General features: G+C 42.2%; 1 protein-coding gene across 1 annotated transcript in view; it reads left to right on the top strand.

Annotated features, from left to right (window-relative positions):
* kirrel1b (kirre like nephrin family adhesion molecule 1b) overlaps positions 1-18,000 on the top strand; it is a 219,235-nt gene that overhangs the window by 185,414 nt on the left and 15,821 nt on the right. Inside the window, exons 12-13 of the mRNA XM_062023153.1 lie at positions 5,962-6,178; positions 16,041-16,148. Of these exons, the coding sequence (XP_061879137.1) occupies positions 5,962-6,178; positions 16,041-16,148 (325 nt within the window). The remainder of the gene's footprint in view (positions 1-5,961; positions 6,179-16,040; positions 16,149-18,000) is intronic.

Genomic DNA, 18,000 nt, shown 5'->3' with positions numbered 1-18,000 from the left:
AGTGTCCAAAGATCTCTAAATTAAGTCTTTGTTACTTAGAATATGTTCCCCTAGTGTCCAAAAAACTCTAAATTAAGTCTTTGTTACTTAAAATATGTTCCCCTAGTGTCCAAAGATCTATAAATTAAGTCTTTGTTACTTAGAATATGTTCCCCTAGTGTCCAAATAACTCTAAATTAAGTCTTTGTTACTTAGAATATGTTCCCCTAGTGTCCAAAGATCTCTAAATGAAGTCTTTTTTACTTAGAATATGTTCCTCTAGAGTCCAAAAAACTCTAAATTAAGTCTTTGTTACTTAGAATTTGTTCCTTTAGTGTCCAAAAAACTCTAAATTAAGTCTTTGTTACTTAGAATATGTTCCCCTAGTGTCCAAATAACTCTAAATTAAGTCTTTGTTACTTAGAATATGTTCCTCTAGTGTCCAAAAATCTCTAAATTAAGTCTTTTTTACTTAGAATATGTTACTCTAGTGTCCAAAAAACTCTAAATTAAGTCTTTGTTACTTAGAATATGTTCCCCTAGTGTCCAAAAAACTCTAAATTAAGTCTTTGTTACTTAGAATATGTTCCTCTAGTGTCCAAAAATCTCTAAATTAAGTCTTTGTTACTTAGAATATGTTCCCCTAGTGTCCAAAGATCTCTAAATTAAGTCTTTGTTACTTAGAATATGTTCCCCTAGTGTCCAAAAAACTCTAAATTAAGTCTTTGTTACTTAAAATATGTTCCCCTAGTGTCCAAAGATCTATAAATTAAGTCTTTGTTACTTAGAATATGTTCCCCTAGTGTCCAAATAACTCTAAATTAAGTCTTTGTTACTTAGAATATGTTCGCCTAGTGTGCAAATAACTCTAAATTAAGTCTTTGTTACTTAGAATATGTTCCTCTAGTGTCCAAATAACTCTAAATTAAGTCTTTGTTACTTAGAATATGTTCCTCTAGTGTCCAAATAACTCTAAATTAAGTCTTTGTTACTTAGAATATGTTCCCCTAGTGTCCAAAAAACTCTAAATTAAGTCTTTGTTACTTAGAATATGTTCCCCTAGTGTCCAAAGATCTCTAAATTAAGTCTTTGTTACTTAGAATATGTTCCCCTAGTGTCCAAAAAACTCTAAATTAAGTCTTTGTTACTTAAAATATGTTCCCCTAGTGTCCAAAGATCTATAAATTAAGTCTTTGTTACTTAGAATATGTTCCCCTAGTGTCCAAATAACTCTAAATTAAGTCTTTGTTACTTAGAATATGTTCCCCTAGTGTGCAAATAACTCTAAATTAAGTCTTTGTTACTTAGAATATGTTCCTCTAGTGTCCAAATAACTCTAAATTAAGTCTTTGTTACTTAGAATATGTTCCTCTAGTGTCCAAATAACTCTAAATTAAGTCTTTGTTACTTAGAATATGTTCCCCTAGTGTCCAAATAACTCTAAATTAAGTCTTTGTTACTTAAAATATGTTCCCCTAGTGTCCAAAGATCTATAAATTAAGTCTTTGTTACTTAGAATATGTTCCCCTAGTGTCCAAATAACTCTAAATTAAGTCTTTGTTACTTAGAATATGTTCCCCTAGTGTCCAAAAAACTCTAAATTAAGTCTTTGTTACTTAAAATATGTTCCCCTAGTGTCCAAAGATCTATAAATTAAGTCTTTGTTACTTAGAATATGTTCCTCTAGTGTCCAAAAAACTCTAAGTTAAGTCTTTGTTACTTAGAATATGTTCCCCTAGTGTCCAAATAACTCTAAATTAAGTCTTTGTTACTTAGAATATTTTCCCCTAGTGTCCAAATAACTCTAAATTAAGTCTTTGTTACTTAGAATATGTTCCCCTAGTGTCCAAATAACTCTAAATTAAGTCTTTGTTACTTAAAATATGTTCCCCTAGTGTCCAAATAACTCTAAATTAAGTCTTTGTTACTTAGAATATGTTCCCCTAGTGTCCAAAGATCTATAAATTAAGTCTTTGTTACTTAGAATATGTTCCCCTAGTGTCCAAATAACTCTAAATTAAGTCTTTGTTACTTAGAATATGTTCCTCATACTAAAAACATATAACTTTGTCTTGAATTTGAACAAAACCCAACATTTTATTTTTCACTAATGAAGGGTTCGGTGAATGCGCATATGAAACTGGTGGGGTTCGGAACCTCCAACAAAGTTAAAGGCCTACTGAAATGACATTTTTTTCTTCAAACGGGGATAGCAGGTCCATTCTATGTGTCATACTTGATCATTTTGCGATATTGTCATATTTTTGCTGAAAGGATTTAGTAGAGAACATCGACGATAAAGTTCGCAACTTTGGGTCGGTGATAAAAAAAGCCTTGCCTGTACCGGAAGTAGCGTGACGTCACAGGTTGAAAGGCTCCTCACAATTCCCCATTGTTTACACCAGCAGCGAGAGCGATTCGGACTGAGAAAGCGACGATTACCCCATTAATTTGAGCCTGGATGAAAGATTCGTGGATGAGGAAAGTGAGAGTGAAGGATTAGAGTGCAGTGCAGGACGTATCTTTTTTCGCTCTGACCGTAACTTAGGTACAAGCTGGCTCATTGGATTCCACACTCTCTCCTTTTTCTATTGTAGATCACGGATTTGTATTTTAAATCACCTCGGATACTATATCCTCTTGAAAATGAGAGTCGAGAACGCGAAATGGACATTCACAGTGACTTTTATCTCCACGACAATATATCGGCGAAGCACTTTAGCTACTGAGCTAACGTGATAGCATCGTGCTTAACTGCAGATAGAAACAGAAAAAATAAGCCCCTGACTGGAAGGATAGACAGAAGATCAACAATACTACCAAACTCTGGACATGTAACCACGTGGTTAATGCTGTACCGCCTGGCGAAGCCTAGCAATGCTGTTGCTAACGACGCCATTGAAGCTAACTTAGCTACGGGACCTCGACAGAGCAATGCTAAAAACCTTAGCTTTCCACCTACGCCAGCCCTCATCTGCTCATCAACACCCGTGCTCACCTGCGTTCCAGCGATCGACGGCGCGACGAAGGACTTCACCACGATGATCGGTGCGGTCGGCGGCCCGTAGACGGAGGAAGTCAACACAGACATGTGAGGACAGCGGCGAGGCGGCGGACGGCGTTGTAGCTTTCGACGACACCCCGGCCGCCATCAGAGTCGGCAAGGAACATACACTACCGTTCAAAAGTTTGGGGTCACATTGAAATGTCCTTATTTTTGAAGGAAAAGCACTGTACTTTTCAATGAAGATAACTTTAAAGTAGTCTTAACTTTAAAGAAATACACTCTATACATTGCTAATGTGGTAAATGACTATTCTAGCTGCAAAGGTCTGGTTTTTGGTGCAATATCTACATAGGTGTATAGAGGCCCATTTCCAGCAACTATCACTCCAGTGTTCTAATGGTACAATGTGTTTGCTCATTGGCTCAGAAGGCTAATTGATGATTAGAAAACCCTTGTGCAATCATGTTCACACACCTGAAAACAGTTGAGCTCGTTACAGAAGCTACAAAACTGACCTTCCTTTGAGCAGATTGAGTTTCTGGAGCATCACATTTGTGGGGTCAATTAAACGCTCAAAATGGCCAGAAAAAGAGAACTTTCATCTGGAACTCGACAGTCTATTCTTGTTCTTCGAAATGAAGGCTATTCCACAAAATTGTTTGGGTGACCCCAAACTTTTGAACGGTAGTGTATATTTCCCCAAAGTTACGTACGTGACATGCACATAGCGCCACGCACGTACGGGCAAGCGATCAAATGTTTGGAAGCCAAAGCTGTACTCACGGTAGCGTGTCTGCTATCCAACTCAAAGTCCTCCTGGTTGTGTTGTTGTAGCCAGCCGCTAATACACCGATCCCACCTACAGCTTTCTTCTTTGCTGTCTCCATTGTTAATAGAACAAATTGCAACCAACACAGATGTCCAGAATACTGTGGAATTATGTGGTGAAAACAGACGACTTAAGCTGGCCACCGTGCTATTCCAAAATGTCTGCTTCAACCCGTGACGTCACGCGCAAACGTCATCATACCGAGACGTTTTCAGCCGGAAGTTTCCCGGGAAATTTAAAATTGCACTTTATAAGTTAACCCGGCCGTATTGGCATGTGTTGCAATGTTAAGATTTCATCATTGATATATAAACTATCAGACTGCGTGGTCGGTAGTAGTGGCTTTCAGTAAGCCTTTAAAGGCCTACTGAAATGAATTTTTTTAATTTAAACAGGGATAGCAGATCTATTCTATGTGTCATACTTGATCATTTCGCGATATTGCCATATTTTTGCTGAAAGGATTTAGTATAGAACAACGACGATAAAGATTGCAACTTTTGGTATCTGATAAAAAAAGGCTTGCCCCTACCGGAAGTAGCGTGACGTAGTCAGTTGAACATATACGCAAAGTTCCCTATTGTTTACAATGATGGCCGCATGAAGTGAGAGAGATTCGGACCGAGAAAGCGACAATTTCCCCATTAATTTGAGCGAGGATGAAAGATTTGTGGATGAGTAAAGTGCAAGTGAAGGACTAGTGGGGAGTTGAAGCTATTCAGATAGGGAAGATGCTGTGAGAGCCGGGGGTGACCTGATATTCAGCTGGGAATGACTACAACAGTAAATAAACACAAGACATATATATACTCTATTAGCCACAACACAACCAGGCTTATATTTAATATGCCACAAATTAATCCTGCATAAAAACACCTACGTGTTTGTTACGCTAGCTCCTAGCTCCTCTGCTAGCTCCTAGCTCCATAGAACACGCCAATACAATTCAAACACCTGATCAACACACACAATCACTCAGCCCAAAAGACCGTTCACCTAACCCAAGGTTCATAAAGCTTATATATTTTAAAAAAGTTACGTACATACGCAAAAAAAAAGTTGCGCACATACGGTCAAGCGATCAAATGTTTAGAAGCCAAAGCTGCATACTCACGGTAGCACGTCTGCGTCTTTGTCATCCAAATCAAAGTAATCCTGGTAAGAGTCTATGTTGTCCCAGTTCTCTACAGGCGTCTGTGTATCGAAGTCAAAAGTCCTCCTGGTTAGAGTCTCTGTTATCCGAGTTCTTCCATCTTGACTGCATCTTTCGGGAATGTAAACAAAGACGCGCCGGCTGTGTACTGTTGTTGCTGACTTCTTTCGAAAAATACGTCCGTTTCGCACCGACAACTTTCTTCTTTGCTTGCTCAGCTTCTTTCTCCATAATGCAATGAACATAATTGCAACAGATTCACGAACACAGATGTCCAGAATACTGTGGAATTATGAAATGAAAACAGAGCTTTTTCGTATTGGCTTCAATGTGGAAGGCATACCCGTGTTCCCCGGGCTACGTCACGCGTCATCCTCAGAGGCGTTTCGAACCGGAAGTTTAGCTGCAAATTTAAAATGTCACTTTATAAGTTAACCCGGCCGTATTGGCATGTGTTATAATGTTAAGATTTCATCATTGATATATAAACTATCAGACTGCGTGGTCGCTAGTAGTGGCTTTCAGTAGGCCTTTAAGATACACTGTGCTAAAGCAATGTAAATGTGTCAAGTAAAATAGTTGTGTCTCAAAAATATTATTGTCCTTGAAGTGCTTTGTAGCACAGCAGAGGTTTGCAAGAACATATTTCATATTTCGTACTTTTCAGTGCACACTTAAACTTCCATCAGCAGTCGACTGCTGTGAGCGCAATCACAGTCAACACCAGCGCCGAGCCAAGTTTGACATGAAGCAGCGAGCGTGGCGTTTGAAGCCGGTACACAGGCGGTGGAAACGACGTCGCAATCAGGAAGAACCGCGAGCGCGAAGCATCAAAAGAAGCTTTGCCACTTCAGTGAGCTTGCATCATGACAGAACATTGGTTGTCGCCAAGAATGTATTTACAGCATTGTTTGGTTTTTTTTATAAGCACAATGGCTTCATGTCGTGCTTGAAGACATGAAAAGGCGTATTAAATCCACCATGTTTTTCCAGGTGTGGGCGTGGAAGGAAAACGTGTGGGAGAAGGAGAAAGGCACCCTGATGGAAAGATACACAGTGGAGCAAAGTAAGCCGCCGTCGCAGGGCGGGGCCGTCCTCTCCACCCTCACCATCAACAACGTCATGGAGACCGACTTCCACTCGCCGTACAACTGCACCGCCTGGAACTCCTTTGGCCCCCGCACTATGATCATCACTCTGGAAGAGAAAGGTGAGGAAGGGGCCAATCATCCATCCATCCATCCATTTTCTACCGCTTGTCCCTTTTGGGGTCGCGGGGGGGGGGGTCGCTGGAGCCTATCTCAGCTGTGTCCATGCAAAGTAGAACACAAGCTGGTTGACTTCTTAAGTTGTTTCTAATTCCAAAAACGCAGGTAATACTTTTCCTGAACAGCACATTTCAACATTCCTAACTGTCATACAAAGTGTAAAGGATAAATACCCAACTGCATGATAAAAACTCAAATAACTTCAAACTACTGTGAAATGCACTGCAAAAAGTCAGTGTTCAAAATCAAGAAAAAAAAAATACAAAAATGAGGGGTATTTTACTTGAACTAAGCAAAATTATCCGCCAATAGAACAAGAAAATTCGGCTTGTCAAGACTTTCCAAAACAAGTCAAATTAGCTAACCTCAATGAACCCAAAAATAGCTTAAAATAAGTATACTCTCACTAATAACAAGTGCACTTTTCTTGGTAGAAAAAAAAGACCTTTTTGCTCAATATGTTGAAAAATATTCTTAATGAAGTAAATGCTAGTGCCATTATCTTGACATAATGATATGTGCTCGGCATCATGATTTTTTTTTTCATGCTTGAAGTAAGAAATTATTACCGTATTCTCCGCACTATAAGGCGCACCGGAGTATAAGGCGCACCTTCAACGAATGGCCTATTTTAAAACTGTGTTCATATATAAGGCGCGCCGCATTATAAGGCGCATAGAATAGACGCTACAGTAGAGGCTGGGGTTCCGTTATGCACACATTAGATCAGGGGTCGGCAACCTTTACCACTCAAAGAGCCATTTTGACGAGTTTCACAAATTAAAGATAACAATGGGAGCCGCATAACTCTTTTGAAAAATAAAATGAAATAACGCTGCATGCAAAGCTTTTTTATTACTTTTGGGCTATGTTTAGATCAGGGGTCTCAGACACACGCCCAGGCCCGCACCTTGTTAAAACAAATTAATGTTAGTGCGGCCCGCGAGGTTTACATTAACCGCGCTTGTCAGCGCCATACTTGCCAACTCTCCCAGTCTTCCCGGGAGACACCCGAAATGTGGGGCATGTTGGCACTGCCTTTAGCGCCCTTTACAGTCTGCGCACACAGAGTACCTGCTCGGCCACATGTTAAATGCAGCTTCTGCTTTCACACAATAGTTACAGCAAGGCATACTTAGTCAACAGTCACACAGCTTACACTGACGGTGGCCGTATAAAAACAACATTAACACAACATTAACACTGTTACATTACAAATATGCGCCACACTGTGAACCCACACCAAAAAAGAATGACAAACACATTTCTGGAGAACATCTGGACCGTAACACAACATAAACACAACACATCGAATACCCAGAATCCCATGCAGCCCTAACTCTTCCGGTCTACATTGCACACCCCCGCTACCACCAAACCCCGCCCACCTCAACCGACGCACGGAGGGGGTGGGGAGGGGGGTTGATGTGTGTGTGGGGGGGAGGGGGGGAGGTGGTGGTAGCGGGGGGTGTACAATGTAGACTGGAAGAGTTAGGGCTGCATGGGATTCTGGGCATTCGTTCTATTGTATTTATGTTGTTTAACGGTGCGGATGTTCTCCAGAAATGTGTTTGTCATTCTTTTTTTGGTGTGGGTTCACAGTGTGGCGCATATTTGTAACGTAACAGTGTTAAAGTTGTTTTATACGGCAACCGTCAGTGTAAGCTGTGTGGCTGTTGACCAAGTATGCCTTGCTGTCTCCTACGTGTTCAAGTAAAAGCTACATACACCATGTGGACGGGCTGGCACGGTGTTTGTACAGGCTATAGAGGATCAGAAACTTCAGTGCTATCATGGCACGCCCTTAATTAAGTTGTTAGGGTGTAAATTGGAGAATATTTGCCTCGGGAGATTTTAATTTAGTTGTAAGGGTGAAAACTGGAGAATATTTACCCCGGGAGAGGCACTGAGATCCGTAAGTCTCCTGGGTAAATCGGGAGGGTCGGCAAGTATGCAGCTGAGCCGCATCAGAGTGGGCAAAGAGCCGCATGCGGCTCTGGAGCCGCGGGTTGCCGACCCCTGCATTAGATGGAGCTGCGCTAAAGGGAATGTTGTAGTGGTTGATTTAAGGACATAATTCACCACACCTGTTATTTGACTTTGTCATCATCATTCACCGTACTGTTCTATTGTGTACATGACAATGTTGTTCTTTGTGTGCAGTTAAGAGCGAGTAATTTGGCGCGGCCCCTTTAAGTGGCTGTCAGTAGATTCTCACAAGGGTGGGGGTTTGTTGTTCCCGCGATATTTGAGTGTTTGTGATGAAAGCGTTCATTCTTGCGTGTGCTTTGATTAATAAACGACACACACGTTTTTGTGTGTCGACTACCGTATTTCCTTGAATTGGCGCAGGGAATATAGTATTCGCACGTCTAGAATTACTGCCGGGTCAAACTCGTTTCTCAAAATAATTAACGCATGCTTGGCCTTATCGCCGGTTTATTATTGAAGCTGGATCAAATTCGTTTCGCAAAATATTAATTTTATTATCGCATGTCTATAATTTTCGCCGGGTCAAACTCGTTTCGCAAAATATTTAGCATATGGCTAGAACTTCCACCGGGTCAAATTCGTTACGTCACGAGTGACGCATCTGTCCTCATTTTCAAAATGGAGGAAGCTGCTTTCAGTAGTTTACAATCGCACAAAGGAAAAAAGATAAAGAGCTTTTCAGTAGGATTTAAGGTTCAAGCTATTGAATACCGGTACAATATGCTAAAGAGAACAGTAAGCAGCTATGTTTTATCAATATACCGTAGCTGCGTGTGTGAAATACTGTATAAGTCATTAAATGACTCCCGCCTCCTGGTGGTAGAGGGCGCTGCCGCGCTAGTGATCCTTCTTGCGACTTCCGGTACTGCAGAAGAAGTGAACACACGCAGCAAGAGATTTTTTTTTTTCCTCTGCCTGAACTTTTAACATGGAGGATTACATACCGGTATCTAAAATAAAACAGTTTTCTAAACTGGACTTTCAATGGAAGCAGGAGGTAATAATTAAAGGAATATCTCCATCGAAACAGAGACTTTTAAAACTGAAGAAAGAAAATAAGGAAGACTTCTATAAACAAGTTATCGATGCTTTTGGTCAGAAGGAGCTGCAAATGGACTCCATTTATAAGTACAGGTAAGACCATAATAACGTTTTTTTAATTAAATGTGCTTTTCATGATGGTATGCTTACATCACACTCAAAGCGCACGCCTAAATTTTATGGATTCCTTTTGGTAAACGCCGGAGTGAGAAGAGGTTTTAAAATAATTACCGCATGCACGGCCATCCCGCCGGTTTCCGGTAAACGCAGGAGTGACAGGAGGTTTTAAATTAATTAACGCCCCTGCGGCTATTCAAGGAAATACGGTATACGTCAAGTTGTCTAGCTTTCACGCTACGAGCACAACACCGGTGACCCCGACGCTTCACTGAACGGATTCAGTGATTTTTATCGACCATGACGGCGAATGCGGTTTCTCTAAAGCTGCCCGAGTTCTGGGAAACTTCCGCGACCGCATGGTTTGCCCAGGCGGAGGCACAGTTTGCCCTGCGTGGTATCACCGAGGACGACACAAAGTTTTATTATGTGGTGTCCTCCCTCGGGAGCGCGACGGCGACCAGAGTGGTTAACGCCCTTACGCACCCACCGGAGAGGAACAAGTACCTCACGTTGAAGGCTCACCTCTTACAGACATTTCAACTTTCCGACGCGGAGCGAGCTAGCCGCCTTTTTTCGTTGCAGGGGCTTGGCGATTGCAAGCCCTCTGAACTAATGAACAACATGCTAGGCCTCTTAGGTTAGCACAGACCTGGATTCCTCTTCGTGCAGTTTTTCCTGAGACTCCTGCCTTCTCAGGTGCGGGCTGTTTTAGCCAACACCGCCATTTTGGACTGCCGCAAACTAGCTGCTGAAGCTGATAAGTTTTTTTAGCTTCCCAACCGACCTATGTGGCTGAATCCCAACCGGATTCTGGACTATGTTTTTTCCACGCAAAGTTCGGGACCAAAGCTAAGCGGTGCCGTCCCCCGTGCAAATAGTGATTGTACTGACACTTCTACTTGCTGCTCTCTGTTCAACAACCCACTGTTCCAGTTTGTCCTCAAACTGTAGCCATTTCGCTTTGTTCCCTCGGAAACTCTGTTTAGTCTTCTTTACTTGGCGCAGGTCATCATGTTGCCTCCTCCACTTCCGCACCATTGATTCGTTAATGTTAAATTCTCTCGCTGCTGCTCTATTCCCTGTGTTCTACTGCGTGACTGATCGCCTTGAGTTTAAACTCTGCGTCGTAAGCGTGTCTCTTAATAGGAGCCATTTTTGGGTCTTTACATAAAGTTTAGGTCTCGCAACTACGGTAAGCAGCCGCCGACTTCATTTTCCCCCGGCATCAAGAAGTTCTTCTTCTACGGTAAGCAGCCGCCGACTTCACGCTTTTTCTTCTACGGTAAGCAGCCGTAGAAGGGGGAAAATGAAGTCGGCGTAGTTACCGTAGTTGCGAGCAGGCCTGGCCCTAACCAATCTGGCGCCCTAGGCAATATTTTAGGTGGCGCCCCCCCACATCGGCAGTGAAGTGTATATACTCACAAGAAACCGAATAGCTTTGTCTTTGACCTTTTTTTTTTACTTAAAGAAAGCAAATTAACATATTATATGAGAATGTTATGTTATGGTTATCTTTAACCGAATCACAGCAGTGCTCAAATTAAAAAACAGCATTCCCTCTCATGTGATATTGCTTAATTAACATTAATGATGTGCACTTTAACAACTAGGCTTACAACTATACCTATTATATAAAGGGGTGGAAAAGTGACTATTACCTGCAAGGCAAACATTAGCTAACCAGAAGGCGATAACAATGTCAACAAAAAACACCTGCTTAAAAGATCTAATACAAATGTCTCTGAGGAATGTAAGGTGGGAGTACTGTAATTACCTAACGTTACATTATTATTTTCCATAACAATTTAGCCCCCTCCACAATATTAACCCGACGTTAAAACATAACTAGCTATTTATTGATTAGCAATTGCCGAATCATGTAACATTAACTTAATGCTAAAAAGCCAGGTTACTATCACATTCTGTAACAGACAAATAATTTCATGTAGGCTAACGTTACCTACCTGCTACCTCTGTCTTTTTCTCGTTTCTCCTCCTCTTTTTTTCTCTTTTTTCTTCCCTGGGCACCTGACAGTTTTGGCCGTTTTGACATCTTGTGTTGATTTTTTGATGTGGTGACGTCCAAAAAGAGTCATGATACGGGAAGGGAGGGGGCGCACCGTGCGGGGGGACGGGAGGGGGGGGGGGGGGGGGGGGGGGGCGTAATATTGTAACAAATAATATTTCTATTAAATAGGCTTTACTTTGCATTTTAATTAACGTGGGATTATTTTTTGTATTTAGAAATAATAGTACCAACTTTTTTTTTTTTTTTTTTTCTCCAACATTTGTGGCACTGGCGTGGCGCCCCCTGATGGACGGCGCCCTTAGCATTTGCCAATACGGCCTATGCCACGGGCCGGCCCTGGTTGCGAGACCTGTTGTGGCTCAATATTGGTCCATATATAAGGCGCACCAGATTATAAGGCGCACTGTCAGCTTTTGAGGAAATTGGAGGTTTTTAGGTGCGCCTTATAGTGCGGAAAGTACGGTACTTTAAAAAAGTAGTTTTATACTTGTGAGTGTTGATGACACAGCTTTGCAACACTTGATATTCTAGTTTCAAGCATTTTTTACTCAATATAGGTCATAAAATCTCAGCAACAAGCTGTAATATCTTACTGAGATCATTTCGGACCAAAACCCTTAAAACAAGTAAAACACTCTAACATAAAATCTGCTTAGTGAGAAGAATTATCTTATCAGACAGAAAATAAGCAAATATCACCCTTATTTGGGATATTTAATCTTACTTAGATTTCAGTTTTTGCAGTGTGGAAACAAGTGATAATTGAAGAGAGGCTGTTAAGTCCAAAATCCAAATATTCGTACCAGAATTGTACCAATTTACAATACTTGGGAATCGATAACGTTGCTCAAAAGTGCCATGTTTTAGTACGTATGTGTGTGTGTGTCATGTGTAATAAATGTGAAATGTTTCATAATTTTAATGTAGCATTCAAAAATAAGCTGATAATGATTAGTCTGCTGTCTAGTTGTTATACTGTGAGTGTTGATGACACATCAATGATGAAATCTTAACATTGCAACACATGCCAATACGGCCGGGTTAACTTATAAAGTGCAATTTTAAATTTCCCGGTAAACTTCCGGTTGGAAACGTCTATGTAGGATGACGTATGCGCGTGACATCACGACGGCAACGGAAGTATTCGTACCCAATGTGTCACCATACAAACTGCTCTGTTTTCATCGAACAATTCCACAGTATTCTGGACATCTGTGTTGGTGAATCTTTTGCAATTTGTTTAATGAACAATGGAGATTGCAAAGAAGAAAGTTGTAGGTGGGATGTCACAGCTGATGAGGTGTTTAAAAAATTGAGCGCGCTCCACCCTAACAAGGCCACCGGCCTTGATAATATTCCCTCCAGATTCCTCAGGGACTCTGCCTCCATCATTGCCCCGATCATCACGCACATAATAAACCTATCAATTACACAAGGCCAAGTACCAAAAGATTTTAAGATAGCAAGAGTAACTCCCCTCTTTAAAAAAGGAAGCAAATTGGAACCTGGCAACTACCGACCTGTTTCTATTCTCAGCTCCATTTCGAAAGTAATGGAGAAAATAGTTTATGAACAGGTCGATAGTTACCTTGCCACTAATAAACTCATGTACAAATTCCAATCCGGCTTCAGAACTAACCACTCCAATGACACATGCCTTCTCTATCTGACCGACCACATCAAACATGAGGTGGACGCGGGCAAATACTGCGGCATGGTCATGCTGGACCTTCAGAAGGCCTTTGACACCGTTAACCACGCTATACTGTTGGATAAGCTCAGAGCAATCGGATTTAACAAAACCTCATGGAGCTGGATGCAATCTTACTTGGAGGGGAGGGAGCAGGTGGTAGAGGTGAACGGCACCGTGTCTCCCCCCCCCTCTCGGTGAGCTGTGGAGTCCCCCAAGGCAGTATATTGGGACCTTTACTGTTCCTAATATACATAAACGACATGTCATCGGCATGCGACTGTGAATTGTTTTTGTTTGCGGATGACTCTGCCTTGCTGGTATCCGGCAAGGACAAGTCACAGGTGGAGAAAATCCTCAGTGCTGAGCTCTGTAGAATTTGCACCTGGCTCGCTGACAACAAGCTATCCATCCACTTGGGTAAAACAGAATCCATCCTGTTTGGGTCCCACATCAAACTTAAGAGAGTCAATGACTTCACCATAAAAGTAGGTGACAGTGTCATCACCAGGAAAGATGAGGTCACCTACCTAGGTTCCATTCTAGAGGCTAACCTTTCCTGTGATAAAATGGCAACCAAGGTAATCAAAAAGGTTAACCAACGAACGAGATTTCTCTACAGAATTTCCTCACAGGTCAACAAAAGCACCTTGAGGATTCTGGCGGGAACTCTCGTTCAACCCTTTTTCGATTACGCATGCACCTCCTGGTACCCTAGCACCTCCAAAACCCTCAAATCTAAACTCCAAACATCTCAGAACAAGCTAGTCAGGTTACTTCTAGACCTCCACCCCAGATCCCACCTCACTCCTACCCACTTCTCTAAAGTGGGCTGGCTCAAGGTGGAGGACAGAGTTAAACAACTTGCACTGAGCCTAGTCTATAAAATCCGCTACACCTCCCTGATACCGAAGTACATGTCAAACTACTTCCTTAACGTAAATGACCGCCATAACCACAACACCAGGGGGTGCTCCACTAACCACGTTAAACCCAGATTCCGAACTAACAAAGGTCTTAACTCATTCTCTTTCTATGCCACATCAATGTGGAATGGGCTCCCAACAGGTATAAAAGAAAGGGCATCTCTATCCTCCTTCAAAACCGCAATAAAAGTTCACCTCCAGGCAGCTACAACCCTAAACTAACACCCTCCCCGGATTGCTAATAATCAAATGTAAACAATCAAATGCAGATACTTTTTCTTTTTCTTATGCCTTCTGATCTCTCTCTCTCTCTCTCTCTCTCTATGTCCACTACTTGATGTCCATACACCCCCCCCCCCCCCCCCCTGATTGTAAATAATGTAAATAATTCAATGTGATTATCTTGTGTGATGACTGTATTATGATGATAGTATATATGATAGTATATATCTGTATCATGAATCAATTTAAGTGGACCCCGACTTAAACAAGTTGAAAAACTTATTCGGGTGTTACCATTTAGTGGTCAATTGTACGGAATATGTACTTCACTGTGCAACCTACTAGTAAAAGTCTCAATCAATCAATCAAAGCGGCTGGTTGTAGCAACACAACAAAGAGGACTTACTTGGATAGCAGACATCTGTGATCGGGTGAAGTCCTTCGTTGCGCCGTCGATCGCTGGAACGCAGGTGAGCACGGGTGTTGATGAGCAGATGAGGGTTGGCTGGCGTAGGTGGAGCGCTAATGTTTTTATCATAGCTCTGTGAGGTCCGGTTGCTAAGTTGCTAAGTTAGCTTCAGCGTCGTTAGCAACAGCATTGTTAAGCTTTGCCAGGCTGAGAATTATTAACCGTGTAGTTACATGTCCATGGTTTATTAGTATAGTTGATCTTCTGTCTATCCTTCCAGTCAGGGATTTATTTATTTTGTTTCTATCTGCATTTGAGCCAGATGCTATCACGTTAGCTCAGTAGCTAAAGAGCTTCGCTGATGTATTGTCGTGGAGATAAAAGTCACTGTGAATGTCCATTTCGCGTTCTCGACTCTCATTTTCAAGAGGATGTAGTATCCGAGGTGGTTTAAAAAACTAATCCGTGATCCGCAATAGAAAAAGGAGAGTGTGTGGAATCCAATGAGACCTTGTACCTAAGTTACGGTCAGAGCGAAAAAAGATACACCCTGCACTGCCTCTCTAGTTCTTCACTCTAACGTTCCTCATCCACGAATCTTTCATCCTAGCTCAAATTAATGGGGTAATCGTCGCTTTCTCGGTCCGAATCTCTCTCGCTCCATTGTAAACAACGGGGAATTGTGAGGAATCCTTCCTCCTGTGACGTCACGCTACTTTCGGTATAGGCAAGGCTTTTTTTTTTATCAGCGACCAAAAGTTGCGAACTTTATCGTCGTTGTTCTATACTAAATCCTTTCAGCAAAAATATGGCAATATCGCGAAATGATCAAGTATGACACATAGAATGGATCTGCTATCCCCGTTTAAATAAGAAATTTCATTTCAGTAGGCCTTTAAAAAAAACTCAATCAGGGGGCTGCCTACAGCCGCAGCTGTAAAAGTCAATTAGCGTGAAAAAATGACAACCAATAGTCTTGCTGTGAAACGTCCGCTAATAAACCTCAATGAGGTGCGAGTAAATTGCCTCAAGGCAACAAAAGGAGCAGCTGCCTCAGCGGGGGTCCTGATCGACTGTTGAAAGTCCATTCTTGATGGTTTGTTTTCCCAGCGTGGCATGCCATGTTTCATTGCTAAGATGATGCCTTTACGCTCTGTCAGTCCCCCCGACTTCTTATTCTTCTAGCCGACTCTCTGCAAAGATCTTCAAAAGCTCGGATTTTCCCCATAATTTAGAGTACGTTCACCCCCCCCCGTCTGAGCCGACAACATGGCCAAGAGAGAGCGCAGGAACACAACAGGATTTACCCGTTAAACGGCGTTGACAGTGATCCCGCCCCTCACGCCCGCCCCTCTTCTGCTTGTGTGCGTTTCAGATATTGTTCCAGTGGGAGTCATCGCTGGCGGTACGGTGGGCTCATCCATCCTGCTGCTCATGTTGCTGCTAGCACTCGCCTTCTTCCTCTACCGCCAACGCAAAGGCAGTGAGTGCACACACACACACACACACACACACACACGTGCACACACACACTGACGCAGCATGCAGTCTTCCTATCTGTCATTCAGCTGCTTGGCAGTTTGAAAGGAACAACATATGCCAGCCGCAGAGCATTTTATTCAAATGAGATTAATGAATATTCATACAGTACGGCAACGTGCCTTAGAACGGCCACCAAACGTCACCCAGTTCATTTTCCCTACACGGCGCTGTGTGATTACTCCTCAAAAAATGCTGCTCACACTTTGCACTAAGTCCAGTAAACACAGCGTTTAAAGGTGAGTGTTTGTTTAAATGATGAATTCCCACACGTTATTCACACAGCCCGCGGCAATCTAATGTATTTATGCACGAAACACTGCAGATAAACGTGTGGCAAACATGGCAACGAGTCGCTCAATATGGCACAGAAAGAATCAATCAATCAATCAATGTTTGTTTATAGAGCCCTAAATCTCAAAGGGCTGCACAAGCCACAACGACATCCTCGGTTCAGAGCCCACATAAGGGCAAGGAAAAACTCACAACCCAGTGGGACTTCAATGTGAAAGACTATGAGAAACCTTGGAGAGGACCGCAGATGTTGGTGACCCCCCGCCCTCTAGGACGTCGAGTGGGTCTAGCATAATATTGTGAAAGTCCAGTCCATAGTAGATCTAACATAATAGTGAGAGTCCAGTCCATAGTGGGGCCAGCAGGAGACCATCCCGAGCGGAGACGAGTCAGCAGCGCAGAGATGTCCCCAACCGATGCACAGGCGAGCGGTCCACCCCGGGTCCCGACCCTAGACAGCCAGCACTTCATCTATGCCGCCCCCCTCCACAAGGGAGAGGGGGGCAGAGGAAAAAAGAAAAGAAACAGCAGATCAACTGGTCTAAAAAGGGGGTCTATCTAAAGGCTAGAGCGGGGGTCGGCAACCCGCGGCTCTTTAGCGCCGCCCGAGTGGCTCTCTGGAACTTTTTCAAAAATGTATGAAAAATGGAAAAAGATGAGGGGAAAAAATAAAAAATTTTGTTTTGGTATGGTTTCTGTAGGAGGACAAACATGACACAAACCTCCCTAATTGTTATAAATCACACTGTTTATATTAAACATGCTTCACTGATTCGAGTATTTGGCGAGCGCCGTTTTGTCCTACTAATTTTGGCGGTCCTTGAACTCACCTTAGTTTGTTTACATATATAACTTTCTCCGACTTCCTAGGACGTGTTATATCCTTTTTCTGTCTCATTTTGTCCACCAAACTTTTAATTTTGTGCATGAATGCACAAAGGTGAGTTTTGTTGATGTTATTGACTTGTGTGGAGTGCTAATCAGACATATTTGGTCACTGCATGACTGCAAGCTAATCGATGCTAACATTCTATTAAGGCTAGCGATATGTACATATTGCATCATTACGCCTCATTTGTAGGTATATTTGAGGTCATTTAGTTTCCTTTAAGTCCTCTTAATTCAATTTATATCTCATGACACACTATCTGTATGTAATTTGGCTTTTAATTTTTTGCGGCTCCAGACAAATTTGTTTTTGTATTTTTGGTCCAATATGGCTCTTTCAACATTTTGGGTTGCCGACCCCTGGGCTAGAGTATACAAATGAGTTTTAAGATGGGACTTAAATGCTTCTACTGAGATAGCATCTCTAACTGTTACCGGGAGGGCATTCCATAGTACTGGAGCCCGAATAGAAAACGCTCTATAGCCCGCAGACTTTTTAATAAGCCGGAGTTCTTTGAACGCAGATTTCTTGCCGGGACATATGGTACAATACAATCGGCAAGATAGGATGGAGCTAGACCGTGTAGTATTTTATACGTAAGTAGTAAAACCTT

The sequence above is a fragment of the Entelurus aequoreus genome, linkage group LG16 (assembly GCF_033978785.1).
Source record: "Entelurus aequoreus isolate RoL-2023_Sb linkage group LG16, RoL_Eaeq_v1.1, whole genome shotgun sequence".
Taxonomy (NCBI): Eukaryota; Metazoa; Chordata; class Actinopteri; order Syngnathiformes; family Syngnathidae; genus Entelurus; species Entelurus aequoreus.
This window is presented reverse-complemented; position numbering and strand designations above follow the sequence as displayed.